Source organism: Malania oleifera, chromosome 2 (genome assembly GCF_029873635.1).
Source record: "Malania oleifera isolate guangnan ecotype guangnan chromosome 2, ASM2987363v1, whole genome shotgun sequence".
Lineage (NCBI taxonomy): Eukaryota > Viridiplantae > Streptophyta > Magnoliopsida > Santalales > Ximeniaceae > Malania > Malania oleifera.
In genome coordinates this window covers 104,271,438-104,295,659 of record NC_080418.1, presented here as the reverse complement: position 1 = coordinate 104,295,659, position 24,222 = coordinate 104,271,438, and the positions used below count along the sequence as shown (strand labels likewise).

Here is a 24,222-nt window from a genome sequence, read left to right as displayed (position 1 = left end):
GATTTTCCTTTGCTCATTGGAAAGGTACTTGAAATGTAACGAGTCCTTAGTTTCTTATCCCATTGTTCATTATGTTTCAATTCTTTACCGTCCTAGTTCTATGTGTTATTTTGTCATGTTTACTTCCTCAACTCCATCTCTTCCTCGCATGTTGAAGCACTTGCTAACCCTCGGTGGAAGCATGCAATGGATGTAGAAATGTATATGCTAACCACTCAATGGACATGGGACTTAGTGGTGGATCTTCCTCCGAGTAAGGATATGGTTAGCTATCGTTGGGTCTACACCATCAAAAATCTTCCTAATGGCTCTATTGGACGGCTTAAGACTCCGCTGGTTCTCAAGGGGTACACCCCAATATTGATTATTTGGAGACCTTCTCCCATGTTGCTTTACTAAATTCTGTTTGTGCATTGATCTTATTCATAGCTAATTTTGATTGAACCTTATTTCGTATGGACATATGGAGGAAGAGGTATACATGGAACAACCTTGCGGGTATGTTGCTTAGTGGGAGGATGGAAAAGTATGTAGATTGCATAATGCCATTTATAATCTTAAGTAGTCTCCTCAAGCTTGGTTTGACAAATTTAGTGTTGTAGTCTCCTATTTGGCTTTATCCACTGCTACTCTAATCATTTGGTTTTTGTCTGCAAAAAGGAAATAGGTGTGGTACTTCTAGTAGTTTATGTTGATATTATCATCACTGGAAATAACCCAAATGAGATTGCGCATGTTAAACAATGGATTCAAGAAAATTTTCAAATCAAAGACTTAGGTATTCAATGTTACTTTCTTGGTATTAAGATTGTACGGTGTAGAAAAGGGTTGAATATGTCTCAACAAAAACATACATTGGATTTACCAAGTCAGACTGGTTCATTGGAAGCTAAATCAATTCACACTCCAATGGATCCCAGCGTGAAGTTGTCTAGGGATGCTGAACCGGACTTCAAAGACAAACGTTGATCTACATGACTATCACTCATGTGACATATCCTTTTCAGTGGGGGTTGTGAGTCAATTTATGGAAAATCCCAAACAACCATATTTGAATGTTGTACATAGGATTTTATAGTATCCCAAAGGTTCTTCCAGCAGAGATTTGATATATAAATATAAAAGAAATTGTGAGAATGCGGGATACTCTAATGTAGATTGGGCTAAATATATTGACCATCGAAGGTCTACAACTAGATATGGTACATTTGTGGGAGGTAATCTTGTTACCTGGCATCAAGGTCTTAAATTTCGATTTCGACTCAAATTTCGAAGCTCCAAAAGAACAAAAATTTCGCCAAAAATTTCGATTTCGATGTCAATTTCGATTTCGATTTGAAAAAATAATGGAAACTAGTAGTAAAGCATGGAATTCTTTGTGAAACTTTAGAAATGGTTAACAAATATAATAATATAGGTTTTAAGACTAATATATTACAAATTAAATACATCTATGTTTTGTATAGGGTGGAAAAGTTGTAAAATAGTATGTGTATCAAACATGTTTGTTAGATAATGTACATTAAACAAATTCAGTTAATGCAAATAAAATTCATAATTCATTTAAATATTATTTATTATACAAATATTGATAATTTAGACACGAATGGTTAAATAAAATATTACTATAAGTTCATTTTTTCATATAATTTTAAAAGCACTTGTGGTAACCTTTTTTTTCAATAAAATAAATTAAAAGAGAAATTTCACTTCACTCTTGAATCTCTCGCTTGAATTTCGATGAAATTTCATTGTGTAATTAAAATTTCGACAAATTTCTCTAAAATTTAGAGGTTTCGATAAATTTCGGATGATTCGTTGAGATTTCCATAGAAATTATGCAAGACGGAAATCTACTGCCATTTCGATTTCGAGGGTGATGGAAATCAGAAATTTCGACAATTTCGTGGAAATTTAAGACCATGCCTAGCATGGAAAGAAACAAACCACAGTAACAAGATCTCGCGCCATTTATATTGCTATGAGTGAGCATATATGGCTGAAGTCTCTTATGTCAAAGTTAAGATTATTTGTAACAAAGCCAATGGATAACTCTTTGACAGTTAAGCTGCCATTTATATTGCTAGCAGTCCTTAGTTTCATGAGAGGACAGAGCACATAGAAGTTGGCTATCATTTTGTGAAGGATGTTGTGTTGAAGGTCGTGAGGACTCCCTTTGTAAAACCTATGGATTAGCCAGGCCATGTTTTAGTGAAGCCCTTATTTAAGCCCACCTTGTCTAATGGTTGTTACAAGTTGGGGTTAAGTGATATTTACACACCTCCAACTTGAGGGGGAGTGTTAGAATAAAATCTGTAATTTTAGAAATTAGGTTGTGTAAATGGGGCTATTTTTGCCCTTAAGACTTTATTATTAATAATAATCTATAAGGCGAAAACCTAGAGCTATACATAGACTCCAGGAAACTGCTCTCAGCTTCCCTCTTTTTTCTCTTCACCACCTCTTCTCTCCCTTTCTGCTCTTCTTCTCTCTTCCATCTCTAACTGTACAACATTAAATTTTTCCTTTTAAAAAAAATAATATATAAAAGGGTTAACTTGGAGTTAATGTAAGGCTCTAGGAAACTATCGCTTCCTTCTTTCTCTTGCTCTCTTATTTTCTTCTTCTCTTCTTCCCTTGTTTTCTTCTTCTCTCCTCTAACTCTAACTTTACAATAGGTACCATCACCAAGCCCCAATCCCACTTCAGACTCGGTTTCCTAACTGCATCCCAACTAACATGATGATCCCTCTCATCATAATGCAAATCAAACAACAACAAAAAAAAAAATCTTTGTAAGGCTTTCTAAACCCACAATAGCACTCATAGGAACTCTAAAAGCAATAAAACTAAAGAGGAATATTAGCAATAGAAGCACAAATAAGAGATACAAAACTCCAAGAACAAGTAAGCCCTCTTCCACCCCTCAAATCTTCTCCCCGCACTCTTAACCACCAAATCCCAGAGGACAACAAAATTATGATTACTGATCATAGTAAGAAAAATACCACACAAAAGAAACACAACCAGCTAAAGCCTTTTAACACCTCCAAAACATCATAGTTCTACATTGATGTCATCCATATTGCTTTAACACAAGTTAATCTTCAATCTTGATATTTTCTCTCAAAATTTTTTGGTAAATTTAGACCCTTACATAATTTCTCAATGTTATATTTGAGAAAAAATATAGTATCATGAACAAACTGAAAGTTAGACACCTCAAACTAAGTGAGTTAAGAGGTCAAATCAAGAATTTGAAATCGCCCAAACAAATTAACATATCATTGGAAATCTGAGAAGACAAGTTTGTGCTAACAAAATCATATGGAAAACTATTCAAACAGAAAATTGAACATTGGCAATTTAATGCTTCTCAGTAGCCGTTGTGCGCCCATAAATCCTATCGTGCAGCCGCACTTGTAAAAAGGGTCTCTAAATAGAAGGGTCTGATCAAAGGAGAAGCTTGATCAAAAATACATACACTTGGGTAGATCATAACTCTAAAGCTTATTTTTGAATCCATAATGTGCTCTTCGTAATATCTTGTGGGAGACTCTGATAATCGCAGCTTCATTTGTAGAAATGAGGAATTCATGTAATGAGATGACAGCTCGAGATTTCTCTACTGAGTACAAGGAGTGTATCTTCGAAGTGGACAGAGGTCTAGCATGTGGTGGCATAAATTCTTAACGGTGTGTCAAGAGGGTGAGCAAGTTGGCTCAATGGACAATTGTCCTATGAGAGCAACTCTTGTGTAAAAACATTGATGATATAGTGGAAATCTCAAAGTAGTAGACTTGTAGAATTGACGTAGGTCAGAAGACTAAAGCACTATACATCTAACTGTCACTCTTACCTTGGTTTCTTTGTGCTATACTGTGCGAGATGATAGTGTGGGTGTGTGTGAACGATCTTACATGGTTTAGTCGTGTCCATATTTGTGATTGTTGCTTGCGGATAATACATGTGTGTTTGCCATAAATTGTGTCAAATTTATCTAATCAACTAATTTTTGAAATATCTAATTCACCCCGCCCCCCCCGCCCCCCCTTTTTTTTTTATTCTTGGCTGCCTACTAGGACCAATATTTGGTATCAAAGCAACGCTCTAGTACCTTAAAGTAGATCAAAGGCATCCATGGAAAGCGAAGTTCTTACTAGAAGATAGTCCACTAACCATACTTCGTCTATTGGACGAGCCAACCACAAGTTCTGAATCATGAGGATGAAACAAAAGAAATCCAAGATTGCCTGGACGGAGCTCACAACAATACAAATCTGCCAGAAAATTTGGCAAAAACACAGTAAGTATAAATATTTGCATTGAAATTACGCATACAAGTCTAATGGAGGAAGTTCAGTCAATTGAATCCTAAGAATTTAATCACTTGATAATATATCCTTAAGAGATATTGACTTAAAATATATCATTAAATCTAACAACCTAGTCTCCAGATTTGTTAGAGCACATGTAAAAGGAGTTTGTGAAGATAAGAATAATGCTTGATCATAGTTAAAGAGTTAATCGTGGACTTCACATGTTCTAAGTGTTTAAGGGATTCAAGATGAAGATAAGGAAAAAAATAATTCATACCTCTTTAGTGTGCCTAGGATAAAGATGCTAGTTTTTTCTAGCCCCGGACAAAATTGCTTCGTGAAGTTATATCCATAAGGTAGCCTATATGTTAGGTACTTCTGTGTTTTTAGAATGTTTAAATCATTATGAAACAGGGTGTTAAGTTAAATATGAGGTAAAGGAAATTCTTGAAAAAATTTGTTTCGGATTTTGATGAGTAGGGCAGAAATAAATTCAAGGGTATCAGCAAAAGAAACAACACATGAAAGCACAAACATATGGGTAGATCTACAAGCAGGTACATGGACAAACACAATCAGCAAATGGAGGAACATCCACTAACTCAAATATATTTGTTCCACAGAGCAAACAAAAGAACTTTCTCAGAGGTAACAAAAGAACTTTATCCTACCTTTAAGAAAATCCCTTCAAAAGAAGTTATAGAATGAGCTTAGATGATTGATCTCAAAGCTTGAATGAGCTTTTCATTGTTTAATTTGATTTGATTTGATTTTTTATTTTTTTTTGGGTCTAAGCTTGACAAAGATTTCTCAAAAGGAATGGAACTAATGAGCATCAACTCTTTAGTAAGCAATCTCAAAGGAAAGAATTGTTAATCTTGGACTATGGTTTCCAAAACATATAGAATTGCATAACAACATAATACTAAAGAGGAAACGTGTTACTAGATATAATTTTATAAGTTGAAATTTGGAGTAAAATAGAACACCTAATGCAGTGATAGGTCTCTTCCTCTGTTTATAATAAATGTCAACTACATCCTAATGACCAAAATACCCTTCTTAACTCTCACTTATTAACATAACATTAACACACCAACAATACAAAATGCTAACATAACCATTAACACTCCCCCTCAAGCTAGAGCATAGATATTATACGCTCAAATAAATTTAATAGAAGCACCCCTCAAAGCTTTGGTAACAAATTAGAAAGTTGCATATCACATTCCACATAAGTGTTGGCAATGAGCTTCTGGACAAGTTTTTCCCGAACAAAGTGACCATCAATCTCAATGTGTTTTGTTCGCTCATGGAAGATTGGTTTAAGGGAATATGAAGAGCAACTTGATTATCACACATCAACCCCAAAGACTAATAATGTGGAAAACCAATCCTTCCAACATATTTTTCAACCAAACAAGCTTGCACACTTGACCTAGCCTCTACAGCTCATTTCTTACTTTTCCAGGAAACCAAGTTACCACCAATAAAGATATAGTACCTAATTGTGGATCTTATGTGTAAAGAAAATTTGGCCAAATTTGCATCAGTATATCCCTAAATATAAGTGTAACCCTGATCCTAATAAAAGACACCACTACCAAGTGACCCTTGAGATACCTCAAAATGCAAATTACGACATCCCAATGACTAATTCTCGGAGTATTCAGAAATTGACTCACAACACTTGTTGCTAAACATATATTTGGCCAATTGATTGTGAGATAATTAAACTTTCCAACAAGACTTCGATATTGTTCTCGATTAGGCAACAAATCACCCATTTCCAGCACAAACTTCTTGTTAGGATCCACGGGTGTATTAATGGTTTGGATCCCAACAGCCAAGTCTTATCCAAAAGATCAAGAACATACTTCCTATATGACAACACAGTTCCCATATGTGATCTGGATACTTCTACACCCAAGAAGTATTTCAATGGACCCAAATCTTTGGTCTAAAATTCAGTCAATAGAAAATGTTTTAGGCTTTGAATACCTTGATCTTCACATGTAATGACAATATTGTCCACATAAACAATAAGAAGAATCCTACCCAATGAGGTATAACGATAAAACACAGAGTGATCCACCACACAATGTCAAAGGCCAAATTCAAGTAATACAATAGTGAATCAACCAAACCATGCTATAGAAGATTATTCTAAACCATATGAGACTTATTGATCCGACACACTAAACCTGACTCCTCCTGAGCAATAAACCCAAGTAGTAGCTCCATATTGACCTCCTCCTCAAGATCACCATGCAAAAAGGCATTCTTCACATCTAACTAATGCAAAGGCCAATGACAAGTGGTGCCTAAGAAGATGAACATATGTTCTGAGGTAAGTTAGGCAAGCAAGGAAAATATATCTGAATAATCCAAACTATACACCTTAGTATATCCCTTAGCAACAATATGTGCCTTTAGATGAGCCACAGAATCATTAAGGTTGGCTTTCACAGTATATACCGAATGACAACCAACCACAAATTTGTCGTAAGTAAGAAACAGCAATTCCCAAGTATCATTGTCCTATAATGAACTCATATTTTCAACCATTGCACTCCTCCATCCAAAGCAAGCAAAGTAGATTTAGGAACGACAACAGATGATAAATAAAAACGACATTGCCAGAAATTGGCAAGGTAATATTTCCATTTATTCATCAAAGTAGTAACAAAACAATAATAGGAGGTGACAAGACGTTATAGCAAACAAAGGTGGAGATGTGGTGTTGTGTACATGTTTGTTTACCTTTCAAAACAGCAACGAAAGGGTCAACATCGTAGGAAATATGATCATCAAATGAGAAAACCAAAGTCATGGCAGTAGAAGCTAAAAGGGACTCTCTTCCTTGGAGCCACCGTCCTGAATGCACCAACAAATTAGGATGATCCAGACAATGAGAAGGACTCAAACTACATGGAGACATAGGTGGATGACTAGGTAAGGGCAACAATCTAGAATTTGGAAGATTAGGAAGAGGAAGAGACTCATTGAGATCATAAGAACTTCTTGATTGATAGTACTATGGTGTAGACTCAAAGAAGGTAACAACAGCTAAGACACAAAAAGGACAAAAACAACGACATCCCTTTTGAGTGCATGAGTAGCCCAGAAAGACACATTTTATAGCGCAAGGACCAAAGGACAACATCCTATTGATAAAATAGCAAGCAATAGGCATCACTCTAAAGCACTTTAGGGACATGCATTTGATAAATTAAGGTGTGAGTGACTTCAAGGATAACTCCTCTTTGCAACCTCATTCTATTGCAAACTCATTCTGTCGAGGAGTGTGGACACAGGATAATGAAAAATGTCAAGCTAATTCATATTCGTAGTGAATTGAGTATTGAAATAATCATTAGATTTATCACTCCGAATTCTGAATTATTCTAACTGAAAACCAAATTATATATGAAATCACCTAGGAGGATCTTGGTTATCCTTGAATAATCATCTATAAAGGCTAGAAAGTATCAAAAACTCAACTTGCTCACAACTTGACTAGGACCCCAAACATTTGAATGGACTAACAAAAAAGGGCTTGCTGCCAGTTTATTGACTCAGGAAGCAGAAGGGACATGATGATGCTTTCCAAATTGACAAGACTAACAATCAAAACTAGACACTAGACTCGAATCAAGAACTAGTGGTTTCAACTTTTCTAATGAAATACGACCAAGGTGGCAATGGACTTGGAGAGGTGTAGCAGCAACAATGCAGGCAATAGAAGGAGATAACAGCTTAAAGTGATAAAATCCACCAGCTTCAAGTATGTTGCCACTTGTATTCCTCATCTTCATATCTTAAATGATCATAGAATCAAGGAAGAATGTTGTTGAACAATTCATGAATTTGGTAATCTTGCTAGGATATAAGATTGAAAGGAAACTTGGGAATCTACAAAACCATAGGATGAGAAATAGAGGAAGTAGTATTTACTGTCCCAATTCCCTTACCATCATTGGTGGATTTGTTAGCAAGAATAAAACTACGTAAGTTTTTTTAAGGTATTGGAGAGTAAAGAGAAATTAGCCATACCTGTGATATGATCAGTGGCTGCAGAATCTATAACCAAAGGACTAGGATGAGAAGTACTAGATGGAAAACAAGTTGTAGGTTTACACATTTGGACAAGGGATGCAATGGGAAGAGAAGCTTGTTGGGATGCTTCATACTATTGGAATTTGGAATACATCTCCTCTAACATAGATATAGTACGCTGCTCCCCATTTGGCCTCGAAGGTGTAGTGGCGTCTATGGTGGCTGCATTGGCAACACAAGAAGTTTTACTGCAAAGATCCCAACACTACTCAATAGTATGACCTCCTCATCCATAATGAAACACACCTATAAGGAGTGCCTCTACCACGTCCAACTCTACCCCCACGATCACTTTAACCACCTCGATAACTTCTAAACCTACTTGGTTGAAAACTAGAATAACCATGTGTGGCAAATGCTGTCCTCTCAGAGCTAAATGCAAGAGCAGGAGAATGCGTGCTGAAGAAAGCGCAAAGGGTGCGAGAATAAACATCTTCAAATGATGGCAACTCAACACTACTAAGTATCTGGGACCAAACTACCTCTCAGGTTTCAAACCTACTAGAACCCAAAGAAGCATCATTTGCTCCCTTTGCTTCTACATCTCACAAACATTGGCGGTTATAGTTTGCATGATATTAAGCTCCTTATGAGTATGCTTCATCTCTCCAAAATACTCCGCAACGTCCCTATCTCCCTGTGGTAATAGAAAGTACTCCTACGATAAATCATACATAGGTGTAGTGTTACTAGAGTATAGAAGCTCGACATAATCCTTGCATGTATCTAGATGCATGCACATCCATGCAATCAAGGCTTCCAACAAGTTCCACAAGAGGAAAGATATGAAGGCATCTTCCTTAGTCCACACTTCTTTTCTCTTCTCATCAGAAGGACCAGATTGGAACAAGTGGTTAGATTTTCCTAATCCTCCTAAATAAACCTTAAAAACTTTAGACCACTAAACATAATTCTATCCACCCAACTTTTTAGTTGTTATCTGTGGCAACGATGAAGGAAACATGTTTTTGGGATTTTGACTCCATCCCAACACTCACAAACCAGACAACTATCAAACAACAAGAATAATCAAACTAACCGAGGCAATGATGAACAAGGTGAACTACCAAAAAAACCACATACAAGGTGAACCACCAACAAACTGATATAACACTGCCACAGCCTCACAAATCAACTTATGAACACTACCAATGCTCTAAGAGACCCACAAATGGCCTTTAATAACACAAACAACAACTAACGGATTACCACGAGCGCATGGTTGAAAAAATTGGATCTTTGAGCAAAAAACATGCCCAATAGCTTGATAATATGGTATATGGAAGGAATCAGAGCACCCTAGAGAAAAAAATAAAAAAAAATGAGTTCCAATAGTTGTCCAACATGTGGGGGCGCGTAGAGAGGGTTCTAACGGCGGAATTTTGGAGAGCTATAGTTCAAAGGGTTTTGTTTATGGTTATATGGTTGGTTATGTGAAATATTGAAGGGTTGTAGTGCTTTTGAGAAGGGCAACAACAACAGAGTGTTTTCCGACAGCAGCTGAGTTTGCTTTGGTTATAGGGTTTAGGTTGGATCTTGCTGTGATACCAGTTTGAGATTTTTTTTATTAAATGAATGACCTACAACTATGACAGGTCCCTCCCTCTATTTAATACATATTAAATATATTCTAATGACCATAATACCCTTACTAACTCTCACTAATTAACACTAACACACTAATAATATTAAAAGATTAAAATAACCATTAACATATACAATGAACATAATCTTGTAGCCATGAGGTTCAAGAAGACTAAATCTGGTTGGGTTAGGAAGAAGGACAAGACAAAAACTCATTCTCTACCCTCTAAACCTACTCCATTCATTTCTACCAAACCTACACTAGCCATCCAACCACACAGATATGCTCACATCAAGAAAAACCAATGCAAGCAATATATGATGGACAAAAAGTTGGTTTCACTAACTAAGCGAGCTGGTCAGTTAGAAGCAAAATTTTCAAGAAATACTGAGCTCTCAGAGCAAATTTTGATGTTTGTTAAAACCGCCACCTCTATCTACCAAAACTTGACTTGGATTAATAGCAACAGATAATGATGGTATGCAAAAACTTTCTATGATTATGCAATAAGATTGGACTCCCTATTTACTTTTCAATTGATGGAATGCTAATATATCCCCTACTATTAGGAACATACATACTAAATGATTGGTGCTATGAATAATATATATGATATTATACTAAGATGACAAATGTTAATACATGACAAACAAGGTTTTGTATGCACAAAGTAAGGGGGAGCTCCTTATATACATTGAGCATAATGGCAAAAATTAGGTGGGAGCTTGCGGTCCATCATAACATATATTGAAAATGCATAAATTCAAAAGCTTTGTCATCATCAATAAGGGGGAGAATGTTGGAAATAGTATTTTTTATAAGTGACAAAACATTGTTTTGTTGTGTGAAGAATAAATGGTTAACTATATATACACACATAAGGATTAACAATTGCAGTAGTTGCATACATAGATGTATGGCAAGTACACATACAGATGCACCAATAGATGTTGTGGTGGGTACAATAGAGGCATATACATTATACCCATGCATTGATAGATGTGGTTTCAAAAAGATGGCAGAATCAAAAGCATTCACTATTATTAAGAGAATCAAGTAGTTCATACCATGATTATTTTCAAGCTTTGAGAAAATTCTTGGCTAACAGTTTATTTGGCAAATCATTAGAATTTCAAATTAACATCTCAATGGAAATCTAAGAAGACAAGTTTGTGCTAACAGAATCATACGGAAGACCATTCAAACAAAAAATTGATCACAGGCCATTCAATGCTTCTTAGTTGTCGTTGTCCGTCCATAAATCCTTATCGACCTTGCAAAAGGGATCTATAATAGATGATCAAAGGAGAAGCTTGATCGAAAATACATACTTCTAGATAGATTATAACTCTAATTGTATTTTTGAATCCATAATGTGCCCTTTTGTAATATCTTGTGGGAGACTATGATAATCGTAACTCCATTTGTAGAAATGAGGAATTCAAGTAATGAATTGAGACTTAGATATTTCTCTATTGAGCATAGGGCGTGTATCTCCAAAGTCGACTAAGGTTCGAGGTGTGGTGGCACAAATTCTTGATGGTGTGTGTCAAGAGGGTGACCAAGTTGGCTCGAGGGACAGTTGTCCTATGAGAGTGACTCTCTAACGTAAAAACGCCACCAATATAGTGGGAAGCTTGAGTTAGTAGACTTGCAAAGTGGGTGTAGGTCAGAAGACCAACCCAATATACATCTAGTGTCACTCTTACCTTGATTTATTTGCGATATATTGTGCGAGGTGATAGTGTGGGTGTGTGTGAATGATCTTACATGGTTTAGTTGTGTACATATTTGCCATAGTTTCTTTTGCATAATACATGTGTGTCTACTATAAATTGTGTCAAATTTATCTAATCAACTAATTTTTGAAACACCTAATTCAACCCCCCCCCCCCCCGGCCCAAAGTCTTGTGTGCCTAGTGAGACCAACAATCCCCATCCATCTCAAACACAACCCCGTTATCAGCTTTATTATCAAAAGGTCTCTATAATCAAAAATCCTTGTCCACTTCAAGAGGACTCCAATCAGCTCCCTTTATCATCCATCTACTCTCAAAGTCCTTGGTAAACAAATTCCTCTAAGGTTTGTTATCACATCGTCGATTTGATTGTGATACTTTGCAAAAGAACTTAAATCAAACTCAGCCACCCTATTAAACAATCTAGAATTACAGTCCCTCCCCTTCACCCATATGGCCATATTATCCTCAACTTCATTCAATAATATCCTCCGTCAAAAGAAGCGCCTTCAAATCATCACTAAGATGAACTCTTCTAGCCCTATCCTTCTCTCCCATCAATATTAGAAAGTTTCATTTTTCTCTCTTTATGTTGCTAAAAATCACTTCGCTCCATCATTTCACTTAGTTTTTTACAAGCTACAATTTTTTTTCATTATTTAAAACCTACCCAACCCTAAAATTCACCACTACCCCACCAAGTCTTGACACACTCCCGAAAAGAAAGGAGTGCTAAGCGTATATTCTCAAACATGAATAAACTAGTAGCACACAGAACGAGGTTCAAACCTAAAAGCACCAAACAATGCTCAAAAATAGCTTTAACTAAAACCTCTTGACATGTAACATGTCATCACAGCCACTAGTAAACAAAACTCAATCGAGGAGAGGAAACATGTGACTCTCCTCAAACCACCCAAATGAATGAAAATTAGCAAGGGCAACATCCCTAAGGCCACAATCTTGAATAAAAAATCAAACATCCTTATACATGTTTGAGAAAATAGATGGGAGAAAGATAGGCTTAAGTCGAGGAAGTGGAACGTGACATCAAGAGAGTGATAAGTGTGTCGACCAACATGATCCTAACAGCGATATCCCTTAGACATAGAGGAAAACCCTAGAAAAATGCACTGGATGGCCTTATCATCAAGCTTGGTCTGAGAAGGACTCCGATCATGAACAAAGCAAGCGCATCCAAACACTCTAGGAGGAAGGGAGAAAAGGGACCTGTCAGGATGCAGAAGATTAAGTGGAGCAGAATTCCGCAATGCATGACTCAGGGTACAGTTGAGAAGATAGGCTGCAGTAAGAATGACATGAAGCCAATAAGACTTGGGGACTTGCATTCCCCGAAGAAGATAACGAACAATAGACACGATGTGGTGATTTTTGCGTTCACCCACACCATTCTGTTCAAGAGTGTAGGCACAAGTCAGCTATTGGAGAATACCGTGTTGACACAACTCAGCACGAAACTCATTAATGAGGTACTCACAGTGATTATCAGACCTCAAGATACAAACCACGGTATTGTATTGAGTCTTAACCATTCGCAAGAAAGCCGTAAAATGAGTGCAAATTTCGGATTTATTTTTCATGAGGTAAACACAGGTACAATGGGAGTAATCGTCAATAAAGGTGACATAATATCGATGCTGAGTGAGTGAGGAGACAGGGGAGGGACCCCAGAAATCACTATGAACAATATCAAAAGTTGCAAGAGAACGGTGCATACGAGACAGATAAGATGAAGGAACATGCTTACATAATTCGCAAGTAGCACACTGAAAATTAAAATTCTTGCAAGCTTTATTAAATTATGGAAACAACCAACACAAATATTTAAAATTTGCATGTCCCAAACGAGCATGCCACAAATCCAAGGTTTTTAAAGAGAAAACAACGGAAACATCATAAGGCAAAACAGATACCTAAAAGCCAAAAGAGGATGCAGGACAGGAAGGCGGATCGCCAAAGTAGTAGAGCCTATCCCTTTCAAAGCCCCTGCCAAAAATCATCCTCGAACTCAGATCCTGCAAGTAACAAAAGTTGGGCAAGAAAACCACAGCACAGTTATATTGCTTGGCAATACGGCTAACAGATTAGAAGTTATAGGAAAATTGTGGAACATAATAAACAAGGAATAAAAATAAAGTTAAGGATAAACAGGCAGTGCCTTGGGTATGAATGGAACGAGAGGTATCATCGGCATGCGGACAGTACGAACCAACGAAAGGACAAGGATGTAATCAGAGATGCCTCACCAGTCAAAGGGTTGTTCGCCCCTGAGTCCAATATCCAAACGGGTGTGCCACCGGGCATGCTAGACATACTTAAAAGGGTTGTAGGGTTACCTGCAGCAAAGGTGGCTGTAGAGGAGGATGCAGTCAGTGCAACAAAAGCAAGGAGCCTAATCTGAGACTGAAGCTGAGTAAGCTGAGCCTGGAGCTGAGAGAAATCTGAAGCAGCAACAGGTGCAGGAGTAAGAGAAGCCGGAGGTGCAGGAAGAGATTCTACAACAACTCCAATGTTAGAAGGTCCTCGACCTTTGCCACGGCAACGACCATGAGGGGCCTGTTTGGAGTAATGCTCCTGCAGCTCAGGGTGGAGAATGAAGCAACGCTTAATGGTATGACTATTCTATTGGCAGTGTTGGCAAAATCGAGTCTTGCGGTCAACAGACCTAGCACCAGTAGGGAATACAAGGGCAACCTGCTCAGGCACGCTAGATGAAGCAAATCCAAGGAAAAGATGTCATCGCCGATCATCACCATCAATCATTGCAAATGCCTCGTACAAAGAGGGCACCGGAGACGTGTTCAAAATCTAAGTCCAAAGGGATTCGAACTCAGGTTTTAAACACATCAGAAACTGATAGGTATGCCGACGATCCTGGCACTTTGCCTCAATTAGTTGCTGCCTCGGTAGGAAACTCAGAAAGAGGCTCATACTGGGCAAGCTCCTCCCACTAAGACTGGAGATAGCCGAAGAAATCAGTCATAGATAAACCCAAAAAGCCTGGATCGCTTGAAAAGCCGCCGGAGTCGCCGGGAAAATCATCAGAAAAGGTAGACGAAGTTGCCGGAGTCGCGCGGGAAAGTCGTCGGAAAAAGGTAGCCGTAGTTGCCAGAGTCACCGAAAAGTTGCCAAAATCACCAGAAAAGCCGTTGTAAGGTACCGGGAAAATAGTAGACTGAGTTTTCTGATGTACAAGATCCACTAAAAGTGGGAAGTATAGAGCATAGGACTCAACCTACTACCAATAAAGCTTTTTGATGCACAAGCTCCACATACGTGGCGAGTGCAGAGCATACAACTTAATTGAGAACTTGGACCTTAAACAAGGAACCCAACCTTCCTCTGATACCAAGAAGAAAGTAAAAGAGAGAGAACTATACAAAAGGAAGTGAATTTTACTTGGTGTACTTAGCTTACAACTTTGAGATGTATATATAGCTATACAAGAGAGTGAGGTTATCCTAACATTCCGATGTGGGATTAAAAAACTATACACTATGTTCAATACAATCCAAAAAAAAAAGGACGGAAAGTAAGTAAGTATTTAAAAAATAGAAAGAGAGATGTATTGGCTCAAAAGTCCTCAAGGTCTGAAGTATCATCACATCAAACTCATTTATCTACTTGGAGAAGGCAGCGCTGCAACACGTACAAAAAAATAGTGGAATCGTGGAGTGTTGATCCTTATGCATAAACCAGGTGTGATGTACTAAACCTCAAAAGCACAATTCTGGCTATGGATTTATAGTCCGAGGAAGCAAAGATTTTCTCCTTTTCTAGGAAAGTGCTCTTTTCCTCTACTTTTTTAGGGAGAGGCAATATAGTCCATCCTAGGTTCCAACCATGGTCTTAAATTTCCACAAATTTGCCAAAATTTCTGTAAAAAATTTCCGCTTTCCATGACAAGGGCTTTTGAAATATGAAAAATTAAACTTAGATATTAGCAACAACATTTAATCTAACCATTCATGTCTAAATTATCTTTATTTGTATAATAAATAATATTTAATTGATTTATGAATTTCATTTATTCGAAATATGTTTAATACATATATTATATTATGAATATGTTTGATACGCACATTATATTACAACTATTGCACCTTATACACTGCATCTTTAATTTATAGTATATATTAGTCCTAAAAATTTACGTTATTATGTCTATTGATCATTTCTAAAATTTCATAGAAGAATTCCACATTTTACTTTTAATTTCCATTTTTTTTCAAATGGAAATCAAAATTGACATGGAAATTGAATTTTCCATCAAAATTTCAGTAATTTTTAACTTTGAAATTTTAGTCAAAATCAAAATTTAAGACCTTGGTTCCAACATACCTGCATGATAGAATGGTAGTTAATAGGAGTCTTTATGGAAGCAAGAAATCTAGAAGACCTTCACTTATGGGACTGAGCCCACAAGAAAGGGTGGATTCCTTGATGAACTCTTGGTATTTGGTAAGGGACCACTCCTTGATGGGCAGCCAAGCTGCTGTTGAGTAGCTACTGCAGTTTACGCAGAAATGAGAGAAGGGAGCAGGTGCGTCTGTTGGGCTATAGGGAGAGGAGAATTAGATGGGTAGAGTTATAAATAGAGTATTAAAAAAAGCACCACACAATCACCTTGGAGAGGAGTGGAGCAAGGTAAGGGTCCTTAAGAGACTTGTCTCTTTAGAAGTAAAGAAGAACCTGCTTTTCCATCCATGGATAGAGGAAGACTTGAGAAGAACTTGCGTCCAAGACTGCAAGTGAAGTACCACACATCACCATCACAAGGGTGCTTCCTCATTTAAAGCAAGCTCTGAAGATTTTGTGGGATGATTGGTGGCCATGTTATAAAACGAGTCAAGCAAAGCATTAAGGATTAGCCAAGGAAATTTGGGCAAGCTAGACTAGGACAGGTTGTAGAACCAGGGTGTCCTAGAAGAAGGGGTGAAAGGGAAACTGAGAACTGAAAGGCATGTTTCACCCTCTTGAGGCTAGGGTGGAATACTGCATAGGTTGATTAAGGGGGGGATGCAATATGTAGTGTGTAAGTGGACCAAGTCCTCCCAACTTAGGGAGCATGCCTCATCCACTGCACCAACAAGGAAGGAGGTATGCAAGTGTACAGGATCCATGATATCAAAATGAAAAGGGTGTGATGAGAACAGAAAAGACCTTATGGAACCTACAAAAAAAAAATAGATCAATGAGATTGTGCTATAGGGAAATGCAGATTTGTTTGAGAAATGAATGCATATTTGAAGAATGATCAAAGGAGCATTCACATATACAAAAACATTCAAAGGATGTTCAAGAAACAATTGAACTCTATTCAAAATTGACACCTGAGCTCTGCTCAAAAATGACAATTAAGCTTTGCTCAAAATGAACAATCAAACTCTACTTAGATTTGAGAGCTGAGCTTGGCTCGATATTGATAGCTGAGCTCTACACAGAATACACAAATGAGCCCCGCTCAGAATAAACAACTGAGCTTTGCTTGGAATTGATTATCAACCTCCTACACGAATTGAACAACCAAGGTCTGTTTATCTCAATTAGAAAGGTTGAGGTTTGCTTGGCTCACTTGAGAAGTCTGTGACCCTCAGCTCGGCTTAAAAAGCCAAGGATTGCCCGACTTGGTTGGAGAGGCGAGTTCACCTCGATTTTGCTTGGCTCGATTGGAGGGACAAGGTAAGCTCGGTAGAGAGGCCAAGAAATTTAATTCTCTGGTGTAAAATACTCCTAAGCATTAAAGGGACCTCTAAAGCTTAGGAGCGGGGGCCTCTAATGGGGATAAAATAATGTGTGTATAAAGACTTGGTCAAGGAAGATCAGAGGTTACTTTTGCATAAAGATGTATCCTAAATGATAATTATGGAGGGAATGAAGAGGTGTAACCACTAATTTCGGAGGGAAGTGAAGAGGTATAATCCTTGAAATTAAACACCCATAACCTCCTCCAGCCTTAAAGGCACGGGGCATTAAACATGGGGTATCTCAACTATAGAAGAATGTCCCTGAGGGAGGTAAGACCCACTGAACTGATTCTTCCCGTTGCCCTTCCTTTGTTATCTCTTCCATCCCTGACTTTAGCATCTAAGCGATTTCCTGGAGTACAACCTGGGTCCTTCAAGCTTCTTTCATTTTTCTGCAGGTGATCGAGATACACAATTGTGAATTGGTCCAGTGGATTTTAGCGACAACAACAACAATGAAGAAAAAGAAGATATAGCAACTGCCTTTACTGTCACTGAAGACTAATGCCTAAACAGTGCATGATGTCATGAACTATATAAGGGCTTGCAAGATAAATCCTTCTAGGCTTTTGATTATGATCCACCAACTACTAACAAGAACATCCTGAAAGCAGTTGCAGCTAGCTCCTCGCCCATAATTCATGAGATGGCTTGTACTGCTCTTTGGAAGCTTCCAAACTAAAATAGCTTTAATGACAAAATTCCCTGGTGGATGCTGTATACAGCTCTTTCCCATGCCAGCAAGTCTTTTTATGAATCAAAAAAATACCCAAGATATTAAATGTCAAAGACATTCAAACAATAGAAAGACTTTACATCTCTTCACCCAAATAGGCCAAGTGTTACAGTTTCACGAAAGATAGGCTCAGAGAAACAAATTCAACACAAAAATGAGCACATTACTGAATCATAGTCAATGACCATAATTACCAATACTGGAATAAGGATTTACATCTCATGGAACACTATCTTGAGGGGTCAAATATTCATCTATCCAATCCGCTGAATGCCAAACTTTCATCGAATGTCAAAAATATCTCTACCTACCAACAAGTAATTGTTGATGTGCAAAGTAAGAATTATATTTCCTAGATCACAGTAACAAACAATATACCTACGGATTAACCACAAAGATAGCTGTCAAAGCATTCAAAAGAACAAATAACAACTAAACTAAGGCAGCAAAGACCATCTCAAGATGCACATATTATTAATGAAAGCCTTCAACTAGGAGAGCAAGTCTGCTATTAGAATAAGTTTACGCCTAATTGATTTAACCTTCCATCTGATAATCTGATTAATAATCTCTGGTTCACAAACAGCTTTTGCATCCTCAATGGTGCATCCTTCATCTAACTTCTGTAGGGCTATACGAACAGCCTGCAAGTGAATTTTTAAGCATGTGCATGCACGTAAATACATACAAGAAATTAGAAAATTTTCAAATTTTCAAATTCCAACTGGAGGCTGCAAAATTTCCACTTGCAGTAAGATTTACCTTCACAGAACCTTCCACCTTCCCTTGTGTTATGATCCTGTCCAATACATGTTTGGGGGAGCATTCGTGTGTCAAAGGTAGTTTCTGATTTTTCATGAATTCTTCAACATTAAATGAAGAAGATGATTTTTCCATTAAAGCCAGAATTCTGCATATAAGATATACGATTCAGATCTGACAAACAAGCCAGACAAGTAACCTGTAAAACCTTTCTATATTGAAAAATCACCAAGGCAATTACTATAAGAACGTGAACAAGAAAATTACCGTTTTTCCATTTCATGATCAGCTAAAGGCCGTGAACTGCTTCCCTCCTTCGTTACAGGCTTAGCTGATACAACATTCCCAAGCCTACTGCTGGAAATATCCTGTTGCCTTGGCTTAACTGGTGATGACCCTGACTCTGGCAATAGATTTAATTTATTGCATCTCAAGGATAGCTTGCTTTTGTCCACAGCCGAGGACTTGTTCAATGTCCCTGAGACAAACTTAACATTGTCTTTCAAAAACGTTCTACTTACACCAGTAATTTTTGGTTTTTTTGATGAAGTGGGCACTTGTCTGGGAGACTTTTTCTCAGAATTTTCAATATAATCACCATATTTAACAGCTGTATACACCCTGCCCAACTGTTCTGATCTCTTTCCTATACTTCTCTGAGCACAAATATTTTCAGCAACCAAACTTTCCTTCTCCATAACCATATCATTGCCCAACAGTAGTCCTAGACTGTGCCACCTCTTTTTTCCTTCAGCATCAGGAAATATAATGTGGTTTCTGAGAGGAGTCCCAAGTTTTTCAACAATCACATGATCCCTGTTCAACATCATTGACAATGAGATAATGTATGCAACAAATGATACTTAACTGTTAAGGATAAATATTTAAAAGGAAATACCAAAAGAAGGCACTCAAATGAAAACTTACATGCAATATATCAAGATACGTTTCTGCAGTAGACCTTCCCAAGCCCTTTGCATTATATTTTCACCAGTATTACGTTCAAAAGCAATCTCCCTATCAAAAGAAACTAAATCTTCAGAATTTCTGAATCAAAACTAATTTGTATTATCTCAGAGCAATGTTTTCCCTTGATTATATTGAAAAGGAACATATACTGCAACCAAAAAAAATGAGGGAATTACCGTGGCAAGCATTTTCGATGGTATGCTTTTGGACAGCGTCTACAGACTGCAAACTGCAAGTCATGCATATTTTTATTTTCAACTTCTCTACAAACAAAACATTGATGGGCAGGGCATGTAAAAGATTCCCCTGCAGCAATTTTCTTCTTAAGTCTTGCTGCTTGAATTTGATCCCCTGGATGAAGCAGCTTCGCAATGCACTCTGGATGATAGAAATGAATACAAGTTGCAGAAGCACAAGAGAAGACCTTGAAGCAAGAAGCAAATAAAGTGTGAGCTGTAGATCTATGCTCAAATATAATCCATACGAGAAAGTATTTAAAATTTGTTAGAAGAGAATAGGTTATTACAGTAATTAGGTTGTGTGAGAGGGGGTATTTTCATCCTTAAAGACTTTTATTATTATTAATATATATAATAAGGTAGACCTGGAGCTGTACGTAAGACTCCAGGAAGACTGCCACTCAGTTCTTTCCTCTCTTTTTCTCTTCTTCTACTCTTCACTTCTCTCCTTTGCTTCTCTCTTCAATCTCTAAATTTACAACACAGTATCAAAGCATTGATCTCCTTCAAATCTAATTTACCTGAATTGGTTTCGATATCTATTTTCTTTTCTTTTTTTCCCTTATCCTCCCCTAATCAGTCCTCAAATCTGATTTTCTGGTTGGTTTGAGAGTTGTTTAAGGACACCCTCCCTATGGTATTGTGCAGCATCCTTGACAGGAAGCTGCTTGTTTTCATGGTGATTTGCTGATTTTACTCAGTTATACTTTGTTTCTTGTATGCTGCTGCCACTGCTGTTCCTCTGTCACTCTGTTTGTGGTTTGCTGATGATGCTGGTTTGATGACGTATCTTCGTGATTGATTCTTGCAATTTTGTACCGATTGCTGATTGGTTTTCGATTGGTGTCCAGATATTTATTTCCTGTTCTTCTCTGCATACGTTTCCACTTTCTGCCAGCCATACTGCCTGGAGCTGTTGCTAGGCTGTTTATTAAATGCCTGTCGTACTTTGCTGTGATCTGCCCTGTTCTTGGTGGCTAATTAATTCCTCCTAGGATATTGTAAGCTCACTTCTGTAGTCATAGCTGCCTCTTGAAGTTTTGGATCTTCTGGATTTTTAAAGTTTGAAGTGTTGTAAGTTCTGGTTTTGTTTGAAATCTTGAAAGTTCTGTTTGAGTTAGTTGTTGTTTTTTTGTCCCACATTGGTAGAATACTTCCACCTTAGTATAAAAGGTGGTTTTGAATTTTTTATATTATATGTCCCACATTGGAGAGAAGTGTTTTTTAGACTTGAGGTTGAAGCTATATAAAGAGCTCAACTCTTCATTTGTAAAACACACCTCCAAGTTGTACTTTGTCAAAAAGTAGTGGATTGATCATCAGCGCCCGAGGACGTAGGTAATTCTATACCGAACCTCGTAAATTTCTTGTCTTCTTCCTTTTATTGTTTTATTATTAGTTTCTGCATTACTTTAATTTTCTTTTATATTCAATAGCAATAGTTGTAGTATTGGTGTTTGGCATAAGTGGGGTTCCCAGTACAACAATTGGTATCAGAGCTAGGTTGAATAGTGTTGATACGGAGGTGTTCCTCTGTTAGGATCCTTGATTTCACGTTTGATGCCTAAGAAAGACCTTGTCTAAGCGAGTGCTCAGAGACCATTGCGGCTCAGTCGCTCCCTGGAGGTCGGCCTGGTCAAAGTGGAATTTCATAAGATAAAACAGAGTAAACACAGTTGGTACGTACTATTCATCCTAGGCCTTTTGCTTTGTTGGTTGCTATTGAATATATAGAAGATGGTAGAAACTAGTGCAACAGTAGAAGAAATTATGACCACACGAACTCCAACCCCTTTAGCTTCAACATCATCATCGAAGATGTTAGCTAATGCTCGGTTTGAGGTGGAGAAATTTGATGGTACCAATAATTTTGGTATGTGGCAATGTGAGGTGATGGACATCTTGTATCAACAAGAACTAGATATTGCTTTGGATGATAAACCGGTAGATATGGGTGACAAAGATTGGGAAAAGATCAATCGTCAGGCATGTGGTACGATTCGTCTGTGTCTCGCCAAAAATCAGAAATATTGTGTTATGAGGGAGACATCTGCAAAGAAATTGTGGAAGACATTGGAAGATACATTTATGACCAAGAGTCCGGAAAATTGGCTCTATTTGAAAAAGAAATTGTTTCGCTTCCAATATCAACCAGGTATTTCGATTAATGACCAAATAAATGCTTTCAATAAAATTTTGGCCGATTTGTTAAATTTGGATGAAAAGGTGAAAGATGAGGATAAAGCCATATTGTTACTGAATTCTCTCCCTGATGAGTATGAACATTTGACCACCACTTTATTGTATGGGAAAGATAAAGTTACTTATGATGTTGTTTGTACTGCATTGATTAGTACTGAATGCAGAAAGAAGGATCAGAGGGTCCATAAGGAAACAGCAGAAGCACTAACAATAAGGGGACGTTCTCAAAGTCATATGCCTGGAAGGAAGAGTAAATCTCATGGGAGGAGTAAATCTCGTGGGAGAACTGCTAAAGATGAATGCGCGTGAGAGAGGGCATTGGAAGAAAGATTGCCCTAAATTACAGCAGAAGAATAAGGGCAAAACACATTCTAATGCCAATATAGCCAATGATGATGGAAGTGAGTCAGATTTTTCTCTTGTTGGAACATCTTCGCCACATTATATTGGTGAGTGGATTTTGGATTCTGGTTGTTCCTATCACATGTGTCCCAATAGGGAATGGTTTTCTAATTTTGAAGAATTAGATGGTGGGGTTGTTTTTATGGGAAATGATAATACTTGTAAAACAACTAGAATAGGATCAATACAGTTGAAATGTCAAGATGGAACTATTAAGACCTTGACTGATGTTAGGTATGTTCCAAGCCTAAAGAAGAATCTGATTTCATTGGGTGCCTTAGAATCTAAAGGGTTCACTATCACTTTGAAAGATGGAAACTTAAAGATTAAATCAGGTGCGCTGGTGGTGATGAAAGGAATAAGGAAAAATAACTTGTATTATTTACATGGTAGTACAGTTATTGGCTCAGCAGCTGTTGTTTCTGAGAAAGATGCAGGTTCAGATACAACCAAGTTATGGCATATGCGATTAGCACATGCAGGAGAAAAATCTTTGCAACAATTAGCTAAGCGAGGTTTGTTAAAAGGTGCAAAGGTGTGCAAACTTGAATTTTGTGAGCATTGCATTTTGGGAAAACAAACTAGAGTGAAATTTGGCACAGCAATCCACCAGACTGAAGGTATTTTAGACTACATCCATACAGATGTATGGGGGCCCACAAAAACGGCTTCGTTGGGTGGTATGCATTATTTTGTCACTTTTGTTGATGATTTTTCTAGAAGAGTTTGGGTGTATTCTATGAAGCATAAAAATGAAGTGTGTGATATTTTCCTTAAGTGGAAAAAATTAGTTGAAACTCAAACTAGAAAAAAGATTAAACGGCTAAGATCAGATAATGGTGGTGAATACACAAGTGACCCATTTATGAAAGTATGTCAGGATGAAGGTATTCCTCGACACTTCACAGTTCGAAATACACCACAACAGAATGGGGTGGCAGAGCGCATGAATCAGACTTTGCTGGAGAAAGTTCGATGTATGTTGTCTAATGCTGGGTTAGACAAAAGTTTTTGGGCTAAGGCTGTAAGATATGCGTGTCATCTCATCAATTGTCTACCATCATCTGCAATAGGGGGAAAAACACCCTATGAGGTATGGTCTGGAAAGCCTGCTAGTGATTATGATTCTTTACATGTATTTGGTACTATGGCTTATTATCATGTTAAAGAATCTAAGTTGGATCCAAGAGCCAAGAAAGCAATATTCTTGGGGATAAGTGCAGGAGTCAAAGGATACTGCCTTAGGTGTCTAGAGACGAAAAAAATGATTTTAAGTAGAGATGTAACTTTTGACGAACTTGCGATGATGAAGAAAACAATACGCAAGGAGTCACGAGTTGAAGAGAAGACCAGTGGTACTCAACAACAAGTGGAGGTTGAGA

General features: G+C 37.5%; 1 protein-coding gene across 8 annotated transcripts in view; it reads right to left on the bottom strand.

The window, feature by feature from the left end:
- Window positions 1–24,222, bottom strand: part of LOC131149144 (protein ENHANCED DOWNY MILDEW 2-like) — a 133,599-nt gene that overhangs the window by 29,075 nt on the left and 80,302 nt on the right. For all 8 annotated transcript variants that reach the window (XM_058099286.1, XM_058099293.1, XM_058099288.1 and 5 more), the window contains 5 exons: window positions 20,174–20,421; window positions 19,956–20,045; window positions 19,296–19,844; window positions 19,029–19,176; window positions 18,809–18,910 (listed from right to left, as the gene is read on the bottom strand). In XM_058099286.1, the coding sequence (XP_057955269.1) occupies window positions 18,809–18,910; window positions 19,029–19,176; window positions 19,296–19,844; window positions 19,956–20,045; window positions 20,174–20,421 (1,137 nt within the window). The remainder of the gene's footprint in view (window positions 1–18,808; window positions 18,911–19,028; window positions 19,177–19,295; window positions 19,845–19,955; window positions 20,046–20,173; window positions 20,422–24,222) is intronic.